Source organism: Zonotrichia albicollis, chromosome Z, assembly GCF_047830755.1.
Source record: "Zonotrichia albicollis isolate bZonAlb1 chromosome Z, bZonAlb1.hap1, whole genome shotgun sequence".
NCBI classification, from domain to species: domain Eukaryota; kingdom Metazoa; phylum Chordata; class Aves; order Passeriformes; family Passerellidae; genus Zonotrichia; species Zonotrichia albicollis.
The window spans coordinates 62,830,020-62,847,130 of record NC_133860.1 but is presented as its reverse complement, the minus strand read 5'-3'; the positions used below and the strand labels follow the sequence as shown (position 1 = coordinate 62,847,130).

Below are 17,111 nucleotides of genomic sequence, written 5' to 3'. Positions count from 1 at the left end.
AATTGCAAGTGAACAGCTGGGTACAAGATCTTAGTTTTTTATAAAATATTTTTTGGGTTTTTCCCCTAAGGAATATTGAAATCTTAGCTTTTAAATGTAGAGGATAACAAACTGAGAACTGTTGGTTATATTAGCATTTCAGCTGATTGAATGTGGAGCAGCAGCTTCTATAACTATCCTATGGAGTTTGAGGAATAAATATTTTTTTTTTATGTCTTGCACTAATTTGGCAGATGTAGATGTTTCACACCTTTTTAGCAGGTGTGAAAAAAAAAAAAAGCTGAGCAATCTAGTAACTTCCTTATGTGACTTTGGTTGGCAAAACATCAGGTCAAATTTCAGTTTCTTGCTGATGTCATTCCATCTTGTTTTTCAAGTCCATGTGAAGAACAAGTAAAGACTGATTTTTTTGTTGTGTTTTGTTTAAGAAGTACGTATAATTCAGCTTTTTGTATACATTTTTATAGACCACTTGCCTTTTCATGAAGATTCTAAAAGGCACATGTGTGATACTTTAACTCTTGTTTTTTAATCTGTAAGTGATCTTATACCTTGCCAACTATTCTTTATATGTGAGTAAACATTATTAGTAGTCTAGTTTTCCAAATGTCTATCATCCAGTCCCTCATTTAAAGTCTGGCTTGTAGGAACACTTCAATCTGTGCATTTCTATGAATAGAATTGTTCAGCTTGGAAAAGACTTAAGATCAAGTTAACTCTACCAGGTCCACACTAAACCATGTGCTAAGCTCCACATTTACACTTCTTTTAAATGCCTTCAGGGATAGTAACTCAGCTACTTCCCTGGGCAGCCTTTTCCAATGCTTGACAATGCCTTTGGCGAAGAAATTTTTCATAATACCCAATTTTAACTCCTCTTGGGCCATTTCCTCTTGTCCTGTCACTTGCTTACTGAGAGAAGAGACTGACCCCCACCTCACTACAATCTCCTTTTAGAAATATATTCATTACTGGATTTAAGATGTGGTGGGCATCATATTTGCATGACTCTAGAATATATCTTTCCCTTTGTACTTTAAGAAGTGCCATGAGAAGTGATATTTGAATTATCTCATGTGTTGTGGTAATGAGCTACATTATTTTCTTGTTGCTAAACATGGTCACTCTTAGATGCCATCGGAACCATCTGGTGTAACAGTCATCACTTGTATAAACTCTTGGTATCATGAACCACGTAAAGGAGCTGGTCTAGTAGGGGAAATACAGAAAGACAATATTGCAAAGGGGAGCGTATGTGGCCCGAAGTTTAGAGTCTGACTAGCTGAGTGCGAAAGGCCGACGCCCCTCTGCAATTCCTGGCCAGCACCCTTCGGCGTCTGATGGCCTCGGGCTGTGCTGGCTGCGGACTGGCTTACACCGCTGGTATTGGGGAGGAACGGAGCTGACCATTTCTCGGGGGTTAAACATCGGTTTATTGAAGGTGTTGCGGGATCTAAACGCGGGGAAACCAACTGGGAAAAAGTTTTTTCAATAGGGGGTGAAACAGGATTATAAAGGAGGGGGGTGGGTACAGGCGCAACTAATTGGGAAAGGTGAGGGATGAACTTCACAGAACTGACACTCCATGGAGACTAATAATCAAAAGGTAAAGGAGGTGTCCTGGGACCCCAGCCAGCCACCATCTCCAGAGAGAAGAAGGTTCTTGAAACCTGGGAGGAGAAAGGGGGTGATTGACTGGGCCCAGGGAGGAAACAACTTTCACTTATAAGGGAAACCAGGGGAGGAGCAATTACATATCGGCAACTATGAATAGCGGTTACTATAGCAACTTAGCTGACAGGCTAGCAGTGGCGGGAAATACTGGGGAAACGAAACTATTTTACACATAATAGGGGAGAACAATACATAAATTGGGGGAATAACACAAGAAACTTTACAACACACTACAACACAATATAAATGTAATATGTAGCAAGTTTTGTGAAACAGTGGGGGCTGGTAGAGATTAGTGTAGCTCTTGCACAGCCCACCTAACCACTGTTCATGGAAGTACTCAGAAAATGATAGAATCATAGAGTTGTTAAGTTTGGGAAACACCTTTAAGATTGAGTCCAGCTATCAACCTAGCACCACCACTGTGTTTACCGCAACCCATTGTGTCACCAAGTGCCATATCTGCACATTTTTTAACACTTCCATGGGCAATGACTCTATTATTTTGCTAGGCAGTGTGTTCCAATGCTCTACAACACTTTCCATGAAAATCTTTTACCTAACATTTAACCTAAAACTTATCTGATGCCACTTGAGACAGTTTCTTCTTGTCCTGTCACTTGTTACCTGAGAACAAGGGAGAAGGTAATGAGTGGTGTGATTGTTAATTTTGAATTGTGTGTTGTCCTCTTTGGAGAAGAAGCAAGGCTGAGATTTTTTTTGGGAGGAGGCGGGAGGGAGATGCACAGGTTTGGTTAGTTTGGTTTTTTTAGCATTTCGCTTTCTGATAACTGCAATGTTTTTGCTGTTGCTATACCATTTGAAAAAAAAACTCGCAGGGATGTTTTTAAATTCTTGGTTACAGGGCAGGTTGCCAGACTTGAGAAATTGAGCAATGCACAGGAGAGAAAAAGGGAAATGCTAAAACTTGGGGAGCTTGGAAAATAGAAACTATTCAGCAAGCATTATGGTTCTTAGAGTTAGCCATATCTTTGTCTACTCTACTGTATTTAATAGAGAAATGTTATTTCTTCAGGGTTAAAATGTCACGCTCATAGCATACATCAATGTACATAGTAGTTTGTATTTTCCCTTGGGCAACAAAAAGACTTTTCACTGCTGCCTTTGCAATTTTATGCTGGTTTACAAAAATAAGCAAAGCCATTAACTCCTTCCTCATGTACAATGAACACTTCTATGTAGTTCAGATTTAAATTGTATTTCATGACTGAGGAAGATGACATCTGGAACATAAAACCTATACTGAAAGTGAAAAGTAGCTTAGAAAATAATTTGGTTGCCAAAATTTTTCAGGGATAAAATTCCCTAATCAAGGAAATCACTGATTTATTCATGTGCATCAGTTTTGGGCAATTACAGAATAAACTGTTGACTCTTTTAGGGATGTTTTTTCATTCCTATCTTTTTTCATTCAGTGTGGAAAGCTTAGGAAGGAAGGGAAACACATTGTTCAGCTTGATTTTCTTCTGAACTTTTCATTTTGGCATTTAGACAGCATCAATTTGAAGTACAGTTTTATTAGTGTTTATATTAGCTGTTGCAGTGTAGCAAGCTGTGTTAGTCTTGGGAACCTTCACTACCTAGTCTTTCTCTGGGTTACACCTCTCATCAGTGATGAGAGACATTGCTGCAGAATGCAATTTAAATCAAAAACCATATGCCTGTGAGAGTGGTAGAAACAATGAACGCAGGTGCTCCCTGTCTTTCTTGGTGTGTGCACACACACACCCGCACATGCCCCTGCCCACCTACCTACCCTCCACTCCACCTGTTAACTGCAAATGGATAAAAATGTACCATAATGAGATATCCAAAGCTTATTGGTTAAGAATTCCCACACCACTTGAAAGCATGTGCTAGCAACATTTCCAGAGGTTATTCAAGATTTGAAATTAAAAAAAGAAAAGCCAATTTACACAGAGCCTCCAGCACAAAAAGGGTTTCAGTCATACATGTGATATAACGGTAATGCAAAAGTGGAGATTGGCTGCCATAATGTTGGAGAAAAAACAGGAAGTTAGATAACCCATGCTCTCTTTTTGTCAACAATCACAAGCTTAAGGGCATTTTCTATTGCCCACGTCACTGGCCTTTCCCTTTGTTACTCAGCTATGTTAGTAAAGAGAGAAATCTAGACAGACTGCTCTTATAAACCTGAGATTGCAAACAGTAAACAAGTTGTAATTAATAAAGATTTTATATGACAAGTGAGAATAAAGAAAAGCAGGAGAAAAACCAGGTAACCATTAAGTCTTATGGTGTTGGCAGATCACATGATCTCTGCTTTCATACCAGTCAGTATATCAAGTTAATGCTGTGTCATAAGGGTCAGTGTCACTGAGCACATGTGGTACTATACTAAGCCAAGCTGGCTGTTAACAGGGAGGTTAATGATATTTTAAAATAGGGAACACCCACACAGCTCTGGTGTGGATATTAGTGAAATTTAGGTGTTCAAAGGACTGAGAATATTGAAGTTTCATCATTATTCTCAGATGGTAAAGAGATGGAAAATTGATAGAGATTTGTCTAGAAATACTTACTGATCCATCTAGTGTGCATTAGATGCTACAGATTTCTGAGGTGAAACAAAGCAACAAATTTCTAGGTGAAATAAAGCATAGTTGTTGATTTTTTATCCCAGTAAACTTCATATCTTTTCCAGCAGAAGTATGGCTGTAGGGGAATGAATGTTAAAGGTGTTGGGAGGGTAGCATGTATATTTTCATGGAAAAGCCAGAACTTAGGTTGCTGATGCAAGCAAATAGGCTTCCCATGTGGTCATGGGCTCACATCTGAACAATGGTTTAATATTTTATAGTCATAATCTGTATTGACAAATCTGCCTATTGTGGTCTGACATTATATAATTTAATGGTCATTGTTAACTACAGTTAGGTTTTCCTATGTGCTTAAGAAAGTGAAAAGTAATTCTGAACAACTGTCACTTCTGTGACCTAGAATTCTGATCTAATTGATTGTCTTTTAACACTTTCTTAGGCTGTTGTTGGTTTTCATTTAGCTGCTTGAGGTCCTCGTTTCATATGCTTTGACGTCATAAATGTTGCTGGAACTACTCAGTTCAATTTCAAAGTACAAAATATTAGTGGTAGTTTCCCTGTGATGATCGTCTCTCTGCCAGGGGCAGTAAAACCATCTAAGTTTATTAACCGCAAGCAAGTTAGGAAAAACTTGAGAGCTGTCTGAGTAATACTGAAAATCATGGTTAAGTTTAAGTCAGTCTTAGTCTTAAAAGAAGTCTATAAAGAAGCTGCTTTAATCTCACAATTGTCTGATTGTGTACCAAATACAAAGATGGTACAGTTAATTCTTAAAAGCAAGGTACCCTAGTACTGTTGATTGGCAGTGGGGTGAAATAGGATGGCAAAGATTTCTTTTTCAGTTTATATGCTGTTCTCTTGTTTCAAGGATGCTGCCCTATAAGCTCTTTTTCATGATGAATTTTGATCAATATTGGCTTTGTTTCAGTGTCTCAACTCCACGCACTATGAAAGTTACATAGCAGAAGGTGGCTCTTTGTGTTTAAGGAATTTTAATTCAAAAATGCTTACAAGGAGAAGGGGAAAGAGGTATCTCACAGGTTTCCAGTTGGTTTCTCAACTTTTTGGGATTATGTTCAAGTTCAAGGTTCCTCACAAATGTTCTCATCGGTAAACTGGACTTAAATTCTGCAACATGGCCCTTGCGTTTCCATGGCTCTTTCTGCAGCAGATTCAGGTAAATTATAAACCAGAAGATTTTAGTTAATCAAGTTTGAAAATAATATTCCAATCAATGCAGTATTCTTTGTGATGATTTGATATAAAAGTAAAATTTCTTAATTTCTTTAAATTCTTAAATCTGTTGCAGATTTTGGTTATGATTATGCATTGCCTTTGAGTGGTAGTCTTGGTTGCTGACACGTAGGAAATAGTTGCAGCTCTTACAGAACCATGTTGTGTGTAATAGTACAGGAAAAGTATGTGCTTTGGTGTAGAAAGTGTAAATTGTCTGTTATGCCATTTTGGGAGTGACAAGAAATGTTCTCATATACATGCTATCATGTAGCATCTCCAGTTCTAGTTTGTCAGGGTATTTGATGTGTCACCTTTCAGGTCCAAATGAACTTTTGTTTCTTGTATGACTTAAAATTCAGTGATTATGGAGACAGTCAGAATGTTCCTATATCTTAATAAGCAATCAACTTATGACACTTCTTTCCAAAAGTGAGTAGATTAATAGGAGTCAGGTAATCAGATTATTATCATTTTGATTTTCTTGGCAAAAATCTTCTAGTGTGTGTATCCTGTTTCTTTCTTGACTCTGGAATTTACTTTCATCACCTCATTTTGTTTGTTGACCATATTGAAGTATTGTGTTTGTCCGTGAATTTCAGTATCATGTTTCTTAACAGCCATCAGGTTGTTTGAAAGGTAAATTCTGTTGGTGGACAGAGTCTCCTAACTGGATATTTCTGGAATGCAGTCAAGAATATAAAATTTATGGTGGGCTTCAAAGACATTTAAAACTTGCAAGGTTTTGCTCTCTCCCTTCATTGCAGTTCCACAGTTTGCTGCTGTGGCTGCTGCTGTCAGCAAGAGAACTTCGTGAATCCTGTTTATATCAGTTTTAGTCTTTGCAGATTCTGTTTAAACTTCAGTCATACAATCATTGAGGTTGGTAAAGATCCTTAAGATCATAGAACCCAACCATGAACTGCCAAGTCCACCAATGAGTAATGTCTCAGTGTACCACATCTACACAGCTCTTTGCACACCACAAGGACAGTGACTCAGTCATGTCCTGGGTAGCCTGTTACAATGCTTGATAACCATTTCTGATAAAGAGATGTGTTCTGGTACTCTTCCTGGCAAAAAAAACCCACTTCCTGGCAAAACTTGAAGCCTTTTCCTCTTGTCCCATCTCTTGTTACTTGGGAGAAGAGGTGGACCCCCACCTGGCTACAGCCTCCTTTCAGGGAGTTGTAGAGAGTGATAAGGTCACCCCTGAGCCTCCTTTTCTCCAAGCTAAACAACCCCAGCTCTCTCAGCCTCTTCTCTGTCCCAGGAAACAGTGTGCTGCTTCTATTATCTAAATTTCCTAAATACTTGAACACTAATTTTTTATAGTCTCTAGCAGTTACTTTCAGCAAAGATTGCTTTTTTTTTCCTCTGAATTTCAGTGTGATACCCACGGGCATTTTTATAATTTTAAATACACTGTTTCCAGAGACCTGATGCAAATGGATTTTTGCTGGAAAGGGGGCAATACACAGTACTGGAGGAATGTGACACACATTCTGTAAAGCAGGAGGTACTTAACGGATGCCATTGGTTATGCGAGTGAACAGAAGCTACCTTTGTATAGCAGTGAATTCATCTTGGAGAAATGTAAATTTTGCCAAATACTGTAAGGCAGACATTCATTTGTAAAAACTGGGAGGAGAGACAGAGACTGACAAGAACAAAAATAAAAGAGCTAAGAGGAATAATTAATGATAAAAACAACCAATTGAACTTATATGGGTTGAGAATAAAGGATGATATTGAGCAGTAGCTGGTTTTGGTTTGAAAGAAGAGATTTATCTCTGCAGAAAGTAGATTATTGCGATACTTGAAGGGAAGAAAGGAGGGAAGTAATGTTTCAACTTCTGGATGTAAAGATAATCCTAAGATAAACAAGTATATAAAAACATTTATGCCGTAGGATCTGATATAAAGCCTATCCAAGACAATGTTATGTTTTTCATAAATTTAAATAAATTCCTAAAGATTTGTAATCACATCTGGAAGTCTGGTCATAAGGGCCTCTTGCATAACTTTCATGATTCTAAATTTAACTGTGCATAAATTGATGTAATTATATCCTTCTTTTGTGTGATTCTTCCGTGATTGCCCACTTTATGATCATTTCTCTGTAAAATACTCCCTGTATTTATTGTATTTCCTCTTTCTTGTCAAATAGGTAAGCAACCTGAAGAAAATTTTAAAAGGAATACTGGATTACAACCATGAGGTAAGAACCATTTGAACTAATCTTCATCTGCTTGCCTTTTGAATTATGTATTTTAGTTAACCTGTGGAAGATAAATTATATTCTGCAAGTTAAGTTCTGATGTTTTCTTGCAAGCCTTTTGGCATATATGGTGATTGATGGCCTGTTCCCTAGTCTTGGCCTTCTTTAAACCTTCTCACCTACTTTATTGAATACTCGGGTGTACCAGTGAAGCCTGTTATGCAAATTTTTTCATGTGAAGAATAGATAGCTTTACTGACTATGTTCTGATGATGGACTTCATGTCTGATGTACTTTAATGTACCTGAGTCTGATGTTTTTTTCCTTCCTCATCTGCAGCTGAAGTCTGCTCTTTTCCTTTTTTTTCTCTTGAGGAGAGTGAAGGAAGAGCATTTCTAGCCCCTCCCCACATTAAAATTTTCATTAAATATTTTAATTCTGATGTACTGGACTCAGTCTTTGTCATTCTCTCTTATTTTGGGCAAACTCAGCACTTAATTACTCCAGAGGAGACAATATTTTTTCTTTCAGTGGTGAATCTTCAGCTGAAATATGCTTTCAGTGATGTTTGAGACAAATTGATCTGTATAAGTGGCAGCAGAAAATCCATAATATGCATGTTCTAGACATTGCTTGTTTCAAAATACTGTCTTCTCATAAATACTACAGAGATTAGTTTATTTTTTAATAAATTGAAGTACTTCAAGAAAATAAATTTAAGTAAATAAATTCAAGTACTTCAAGAAAGAAAAAATTAAGTCTTAGGAGGTTGTCTTCAGCAAATGATTAGGTATCCATGTTTAAATAAATGTTGAAAAGTGATTATTTAGCAAGCTGGTCATGACTGAGAACACTAAAAAGAAACAGATCAGGTTTTTGTTATGGAAAATTAATATTACTAAGTGATGCAAGCTTTTTGGTTAATATTGGTTAGTATATATGATGATTAAGTGTCTGGTGTCAAAACTTTACTATTAGACAAGTTCTGAGCAGATTCAAGCTGATTAATTTCTCTAAAGGTAGTGCATGTTTATAAATCTCACTGGATTTTGGTTTAGGTTTATATTTTTCCTGCTGAGGCAGTGCTGGAGCTGATAGTAGGGGTAATCTGGATTCTACTAATGAATTCTGCTGATGTTTTCCTCAACATTATTCCCTCCTCCACTACAAAAATATAGATATGTATATGCATTTTACCAGATGTAGTAAAAGCATTTGAAAAATGTGTATAATACTAATCCTGTTCACCCTTAAAAATTCAGAAATTTTTATTGCATTCAGAAGAACAATCAGTCAAACTGCTACATTTGCTGTCATTGTCAGTTAAAGTATAGAAGAACAAGAAGGCTGAGTAACTGACTGTAGCTTTCATGCTTTGTTCTGGCTCAGTTAATCTTGCTGCAGACCTCTGCTGCTCTGGAACTACAACTTTTAATTTTTTTGTAAATGTATAAATCTTTTGTCTTTTGAAAATGGGTTAAATGCTCTTTTTCATCTCAAGACAGTTATTATAGAGTCTATCCTTTATTTTCATACTTCTTTCAGGGCTTTTGATGGATATTTTTGGTTCTTTTTCTTTAATTTTTTTTTCTCTTGTCTATTTCAAACTCTGTTCACACCTTCACATCCTTGGCTTCTTCCTAGTGCCTGCCAATTTACCTGTTCACTTCAGCTTTCCTCAACAGGAGATCTCTTGTCAGTGACTGTGAAGTCACTGTAGTGTTGTTAACTTAAAACCAGCATTGCATTTGAAAGAAATTCAGGAACTACAGATCAATATATAAATGCATACCAGAATCAGAACACATTGTATTTTCTCTTAATGCAGTCTGTGTATGGTAGTAATATTTTCCATTGTTGTTGATGTATTGACCTAAAGAATTCTTTTGACCTAAAGAATGTCTTTTCCAGCAAGAGTGAATCTGTGTCCTTTAAAGCATGTGGAGGTTTTTAGTAGTGTTAATTCTTTGAGAAAACGGCTTAAAAATCCTACTGTTCCACAACACAAAACAAACGGTACATAATCAGAACAAAACCACAGCACTTCAACAAAACCCAACACTACTAAACTTTACAATAGCTTGTTTTTTTTGTATTCCTCCTATATGCTATGTTTTTTATAAATGCCTTAACCTGATTTCTGTTTTTCTTGGGTATTGCTTGAGCATGCAGCAAACACATGACTGATTCCCTCTATATAGTCATTGTTTCCTTATTACACCCTGTTTAAAAAGTTAGTTTCTTTTCATCTGCAATTAATGTGTCAGTGATGTGTTTAATTCCAAATTTCATATTCATATTTTGAACCCTCTGTTCAGTAAAGAGCAATTTAGCAGAATTGTCTAGTTCCTTCTACTGCCAATCATTAATCCTTAATGATCTTTAATGATAAATCAGATAACACTAATAGCGAGTCACACGGGCTTTTGTTTTGCAGGGTTTTTTCTTTCTTTCTGCATGTGGGCTGTTTAATTACATATCATTGTACTACTACCTCAGAGTCTCTTCCATGGAGCAGCTTTCTTAGCTGTAAGACTTGCTAGATATCCTTAAATTTACTGGAAATATGAGGTCTAGTGGTCTAAGTTTTTTGGTATCTTGTATTTGTCTCCTGTCACTGTTAGATATATGTGTTGTATAGGTGAAACATTTAATGTTTCAACATCTAATTCTTTAAGAAAGAATCTTGCTAAGTGTTTATCTAGTAGTTGCTTGTGAGTTGAGACAGTCATGTTTATCTTTTCCCAAATATTATTTGTATCAAACAGTATGATTTTATAGTGAGATGTTATGTTAAGCAATTTGGTTTGTTTTGAAGGTGTATTCAAAACTATAGTAAAGTAAGAATGAATTGCTGTTGTTGATTATGAATCATCTTTGTATGAAATAAATTGATTTGTATATGGGCAGCGATACAGCCGTGTATGTGCCTTGTCTTTGTGCAGATTCTAGGGCAGCAGATAAATGACTTCACCCTTCCTGATGTTAACCTGATTGGAGAACATGCTGATGCTGCGGAGCTTGGGAGAATGCTTCAACTAATTTTGGGATGTGCAGTGAATTGTGAACAGAAGCAAGGTAATACATTTTGGAAACATGTTTTCTTGGTTATTGTGCAACTATTAAGGAGAAGAATTATATTTATTGGGTTTCTGTCAGAAACGGATTTTTTTTTTTAATAATAATGATGACATTAGTTTGTTGTACAGATAGTGACTGTTTTTTGGTGTAAGCATCACTGCTTTTGGAGACTCAAACTGGAATTGAATTTACTTCCAATATACATATTTTCAGTTTTGGTTTGCTAAGCTGAAAAATCAGTCTACAAAGAAAAAAAAATTCTTGGGTACACCTTTTAACCATTTATGAGGTAGATCAGGATAGTTAAGAATGGAATAATGTGATTATTACATTATTCAGCATAACTCTTAGTTGCAGAGATGCATTCCAGGCACCATTTTACTTCATGGCCAAAAGCCATCAGTATTATTTGTGCTTGGTCTGATGAAATGTCTGGTGTGAACTGGGTTTCTGTAGTTTCTAAGATGTGTCTATGGGGTTGGCAAATAGGAACAAGTAATGCTGGCAACCATGCCCTTTTGGGCAACAGCTGAAGATGGAGCTCAATAGGGTCATCCAAAAAGTCACTTCAGGCCAATTGCAAGACAATTGAATCCCACTTTAGCAGTCCCTGAAGGAGACTTCTGTCCCTCTACCCAAGTGGCCCTGACTGTAATTCAGACCTGCACAAATACAGTAGAGCCCCATTCGTCTTTCTTGAGGGTGCCAGAGAGGATGTGATGAACAATGGCGATGTTTAAGTGTGCTACTTCTCATGTTCTAAACTTGCCTCAGGTGTAGGCTGTAGATTGTTACCAAGTTACCTTAAATTACTCTTCATTCAAGCCAGATAAAGGTAACATAATGGCAAATGCAAACATTTACTCTAAATACTTTAAACAGGAAACATAGTCATGTGCTGGAAAATAAGGCTTTTTTTACTGTAATTGTGTGATAGTTGCATTAAATAAGTGTGTCCTCTAGATATAGCTAATTTTGTGTTTGATGGCTGCCAGGATTTTAGGCCTGTTGTCTTCCCCGTGCTTGGTGCATCTTAACTTTACAGCTAGTTCCCCTTTTTCAGTTTTCCTAGGTGACTAAATCACTTTAGTTTCTCCTTCTGAAATTACTTCTGTTCTCTTAACCAGGAGGTTGTCTCCTATTAATCAAAATAGGAGTAGTGTTCTTCCACAAGTGCATAAATAACTCTGGTTCATTAAACCTTCTATCATCTCTGTTTTATATAAAATTATCTTCCTTTTGGTGACTATTTTTCATTTTCAAGTGGCAAGTATCTCTTGATCTTGTGTCCCCTTAACTCTTTCAGTCTGGACATTAAAAATGCACATTTGAAATACCAGAACAATCTGTACTTTGAGTAAGATTCAGCATGAGCAAATTACCCAGTTGAAGGTGACTTTATCCCCAGTGTCTTTCTCTTAATCACATCATTAAAAGAGTAAATGAGATGATGTCTGACTAGAAACTGTATTATACTGGGCAAGTCGTTTATTCCTTGACTTAGTCTAAATGTCAGGATTTGTTCTTCTGGCTACTGGCTACTGTATCATCTTACAAGGTACCTCTTGTGTAGCTCACATGTACACAGAGCTGAGAACTTAAAAAGTGGAGGGGACTTAATTTGTGATATACTAGAGAAATAAGAACAGACACCAAAAATGAACATGAAAGTACTTGAAAATGAGGATGCTGTAGGAAGGCAGGTTGTTGCTATTACACTTACGGAAAAGGACAACCTATGCATGGATCATGTACTTCAAGAGCCTGAACAGTTTGGGAACAAAGTGAGAAAAGGATAAAAGTAGTTATTTCAGAAGTGTGAGATGCCAGGGGAGGAAGAAAGGTAATAATGTACTTTTTTCATTGTTGTAGAGTTCAAATAAGCCTGGATTTGTATCTGAACAGGCTTGCAATAAAATCTTGTTGAATTGTTGAAGTGGAACTTGACTGGTGCTTATACATTTCAGTGTCATCCATGGCATCTAGTCATTTTGTAGGAAGGATGCAGCTTCTGGTCTTACCTTCTATGACTTGAGTTTCAACATTGACATTTCAGAATGCTTTTATTTTCAGAGTACATCCAGACCATAATGATGATGGAAGAATCAGTTCAACATGTTGTCATGACAGCCATTCAGGAGGTATGCTGCGATGCCCACAGTGTGTGAAAGTTCAGTGTTATTTTACAGTAGTATGCTTTTTCCCACTTAGGAAAAACTTAGTTGAAAGTAAAGAAAATAAAGGGCATAGATTTTGCCTTTTAACAGTGAAAAACTTCTTATTTTTCCTTAGAAAAATCTTGCTTTATGTCAAAGAACTCTGGTTGAATGTCCCACTTTTCTTTAAATCTAGAAGACTGAAACTTCTAGATATTTCTGATACTGGGTTCCCTTTCCTTTTCTTTTCCCACCCTGTGAATCCTGAAGTGTACTAGATTGATTTTCTGTGGATAACCAATTACTGTAGAATTTTGTCAAAATTTCATAAACTTTTTTTTTTTAATTTAGTAGACAAATGAAAGAGAGTTGGGTAACAGTATTGTTTTGTCAGCTGTAGTGTTATGACTTGGGTAATGATATGTAAGATGAACATATATGAATAATACAGTAGGCTGGTATGTTTTTACAAGTCAGTGAGTATACTGCAGTCCATTTTGTAGACGTGCTCTTCTGTGGTAAATTAAAACCACGGTGTTAGCCACTGAACTCCCCCTGTGACTTACAAGAGGTCCGGAGTGTTTATAATAGAAATGCCTAACAGTCTGTAGATGTTTACTGCAGGCCACTAGCTAAGGAAGGCAGGAAACCACTAGTATGCCATTTCTTCTGAACCAGAAGAAGAGAAACTCAATTCCACATTGAGCTTTAGAGCAATTTCTCATCTCTGTAATGTCTGAATAGAGAAAGAAATATCAGTGAGCCTACAAGGAAATCTCTCCACAGTCAGCACTTTAACCAGTGCTGTATCCATGCAGTCATACATTCAGTTGTATGTACATTCTGTGTGCAGACTGCTGGCTGTAACATAGCTGAGAGGACTTTGGAAATGAGCATCAAAAGAATTGTTATCTAAATCATCTTCTAGTCAGCGCTGGCAAGCACCAGTTTGCTGTAGTTTTGGCGTATTTTACTTTTTTCTAAGTTTTGTAACTGTAATATACAGTATTCTGGGGGGTGTTTTCTAGTGTTTTTATTAAACCCAAATTGCAGCATCGCTGTCTTCTGCACCATTTTGAAATAGAAAAAACTTTTTATCTTCCTTCTTTATGTTGAAAATCTATTCAATTTTTATAAAAGTCTCCGTTATTTAATAAAATAGCCTATTGAAGCAGCCCACAGTTCTCAACACTTAATGAGTAAACTTTGAATTTGTTCAGTGTGTGTGCCCTTTTGCTGACATGATGAGTAGATGTAGGAGGTCATCACAGCATAAGAGTATGTTCTTCTGGAACAGATTTTTAAAATGCAGTGAATAAAAAAATTTAGTATTCAGATACTGACACAGTTCTGAGTGATTTTAATGCTACTTTGCAAGCTTAGAAATCTAAGGCATTTCAGGACCAAATCTCAAGTGCTTGATGAAGTGAGAAAGTGTCTCAGACTTTGAAGTATTTGGAGAGCAAGGCCTCTCTCTGTTATTTTTCAATGGGCTTGGAGTTTGGAGAGGTCCCAGTCAACTGGTAGCTAGCAAATATTATTCCAGTTTTCAAGAAGAGAAAGAAGTAAAATGCTGTCAGTTACAGGTCTGTCTCACTTCAGTGCCTGGCAAAATTACGGAGAAGGTTACTCTGGGAGTTAGATCATAGCCAGCATAGATTGGTATGGGAGGAGTTTAAAGGGGTGAGACTTCATGGGATTTTATAAGGAGGTTTTTCTATTTCTTAGACTAATAGCAGCTCCTAGAATTCAAGTGACTTAGAAAAAGCAGTATGTAAGAAATTAGCTATATATGAATATTTGAAAAGTTGGTATATCATCTAATCCAAACATTTTAAAGCATTTGACATTGTGGGTAGTCTTCAAAATTTAGTATGTCAGATCTTTCTACGCTTTAGTGATGTATTATGTAATTATTTTTCTGTTTCAGCTGAGCACGTACAAATTTTTTTTATGCTTCTTGGGTTATCATAAATCATTTTGTCATGAAAGTATTTCACAAGGCACAGTAGAACAAGTTTTCTGTTAGTTTTTCAGTGTAGTCAGTTTGGTCTGGTGTGTTGTCACCCCTTAGAATCTGTGATGCTATTCTGTAGATGTAGGTATCAAAATGCAAGTTGTGCACAAAATACTAGACTGAATACATTCCTATGCGTAATATAACAGGGTTTTTTTTATTTTGTTATTTTCAGATTTTTAAAGGCCCAAAGAATTTTTTAGAGAAATTATTTTGCCCATTATGTATTTCCCTTTCTCCCTTCCCCTTCTGTCATTTTTTCCTACTCTCTTCCTGGATTAGCCAAGTTCATTATTGATGAAGGTAGTAATAAGTAAACAAATTGTTTGCCTTGCTGTTTAGAACATCTCTAAATTTGATCACTTAGCAGGTCAAGTTGAGAGTCAGAATAGTGTGAAGAGTAGTGTCAAAACTTGCCAAGGGGGGGGTGTAGGAAAAGGTGCATACTGTTTGGGATAACACCAATGGTGTTACTTCCACTTTTTGGTTTTGTGCTGTTTTTTCCTCCTCTATTTTTTCCTAGCTGTTTAAAGATTTATCTTGTCTGAAATAAAATTATTTTTTGAATAGTTAGGAAATGATATAAAAGTATTTTATTGGGTCTATCAACAGATAGACTGGAGGTAGACTGGGTATCAACTGGAGGAAGAAGAAATTCCAGCTGCTTTAAAGGATATACAGTGTCAAACATAGCCATGACTCTTAAAAACTAACATAAAGATGTTCTAAGAAAGAAAAAGAACGTGAGTACAGAAGCTAGGTTTTGACATTGCTTTGTGGGCACTTAAGTGAGCTTATACAGTATTATTAACTGTAGAAAAAGCATTTCAGATAAAGCAAGTGTTTTGGATTTCAAAATCATCAACTAAATAGAGCAACTGTGTTTGCAAAATCATGTGTGGGGGGAGAAAAAGCTTTCATAATTCATGTTATTCATGCATGCAGGTTTTGTGATAGCTCTACCCCTTCCCTAATCTTCATGTATCCATGACAACACAGTTTGTTCATATTTTACAGCGAAAGCTAAAAGTTAAAAAGTGAAGGTTTTCATAATATAGGATTAGAAGACCTGCAAGTATTATGAGCATGAAAAAATATAGATGTAAAGGATTAACAGGGAGTGACAGCTGCTGCTTATAAAGAACTGTAAGAATTGTCATGTTGCAGGTAATTTGCACCATTTAAAATCCATACTGACTGCTATGCAAAATAAACCAGAAAAAGAGCAAGACTGCAAATGCTAGTTGCTAGTTTATTTCACTCTGGGAAGCTCTTAAGCAGGATTTTCTTCTCCTGCAGAGATCTAATGCAATCGCTTGAATTTGCAAGCGCATTTTTAATGTTTCCCTTTTTATAATCTCTGCACATCATCCTCCATTAAAGTTATGTGTGAAAATAGGTGACTATACTATATTTACACTGAATTATATATTTGGAAATGAAAGTCAGTTGCAGTGCTGCAAAATTGTGGATGTAGACCTTTATTTTTGTAGTCTGGTCCTGAAGAAAACTTGCAGATGTGAAGGGAAAATGAGAAGGACACTTCCTCATGATTTTTATTCTCTTGACTGATTTGTAATACAAGTGAAATAGAGTTTGCCCCTCTAAACTCAAAAATATTACCATTGATCCATACCTCTCAAGACCACGTACTCTAGTGTCATGCTTGCAGGTTGCATGTGAAGCTTTGAAATTACATCAGCTTTTCATGAATTTTTTCTGACTGAGCTTTTAAATAAAGGAAATAGATAGAAGAAAACAGTATGGAAATTTGCTTTCAATATTATTAAAAGTATTGTAAGATTAGTAATAAATAATGCAGAAAAAGCTGATGTTCTATTGAGCAGGTAACTGATTGAATGAGCATTTTGCAACTCTGAATTTCAGTAATACCAGAAAATGCTGATTGACCAGAAACAAAGTCAAGAATAGGGAAAATTAGGCGAGCCTCTTGCATTTTTTAGGTGGAAGGTGTAGTGTGTGTTTCAAGTTGATATACCTATCTGTGTGAAAGCTGGCCTATCTGTATGAAATCTTAAAACATTGCATTCAGTAAAAGTTTTCTTGAAATTTTCAAAAAATCTGAGAGAGGAATTTGGGTGGGTGAGTGGAGTTGTATGCTCTGTTAGCTGTTCTATTTATGGTAA

The 17,111-nt window shown here is 36.4% G+C and overlaps 1 protein-coding gene across 5 annotated transcripts in view; it reads left to right on the top strand.

Moving 5' to 3' along the window:
• HOOK3 (hook microtubule tethering protein 3) overlaps positions 1-17,111 on the top strand; it is a 91,043-nt gene that overhangs the window by 24,588 nt on the left and 49,344 nt on the right. For 4 of the 5 annotated variants that reach the window (XM_026792904.2, XM_005486245.4, XM_026792903.2 and 1 more), the window contains exons 4-6: positions 7,660-7,710; positions 10,656-10,788; positions 12,865-12,932. In XM_026792904.2, coding sequence (XP_026648705.1) covers positions 7,660-7,710; positions 10,656-10,788; positions 12,865-12,932 — 252 coding nt within the window. Of the gene's footprint in view, positions 1-5,337; positions 5,434-7,659; positions 7,711-10,655; positions 10,789-12,864; positions 12,933-17,111 lie in introns of all 5 variants that reach the window. The other variant, XM_074532616.1, reaches the window with a different exon arrangement.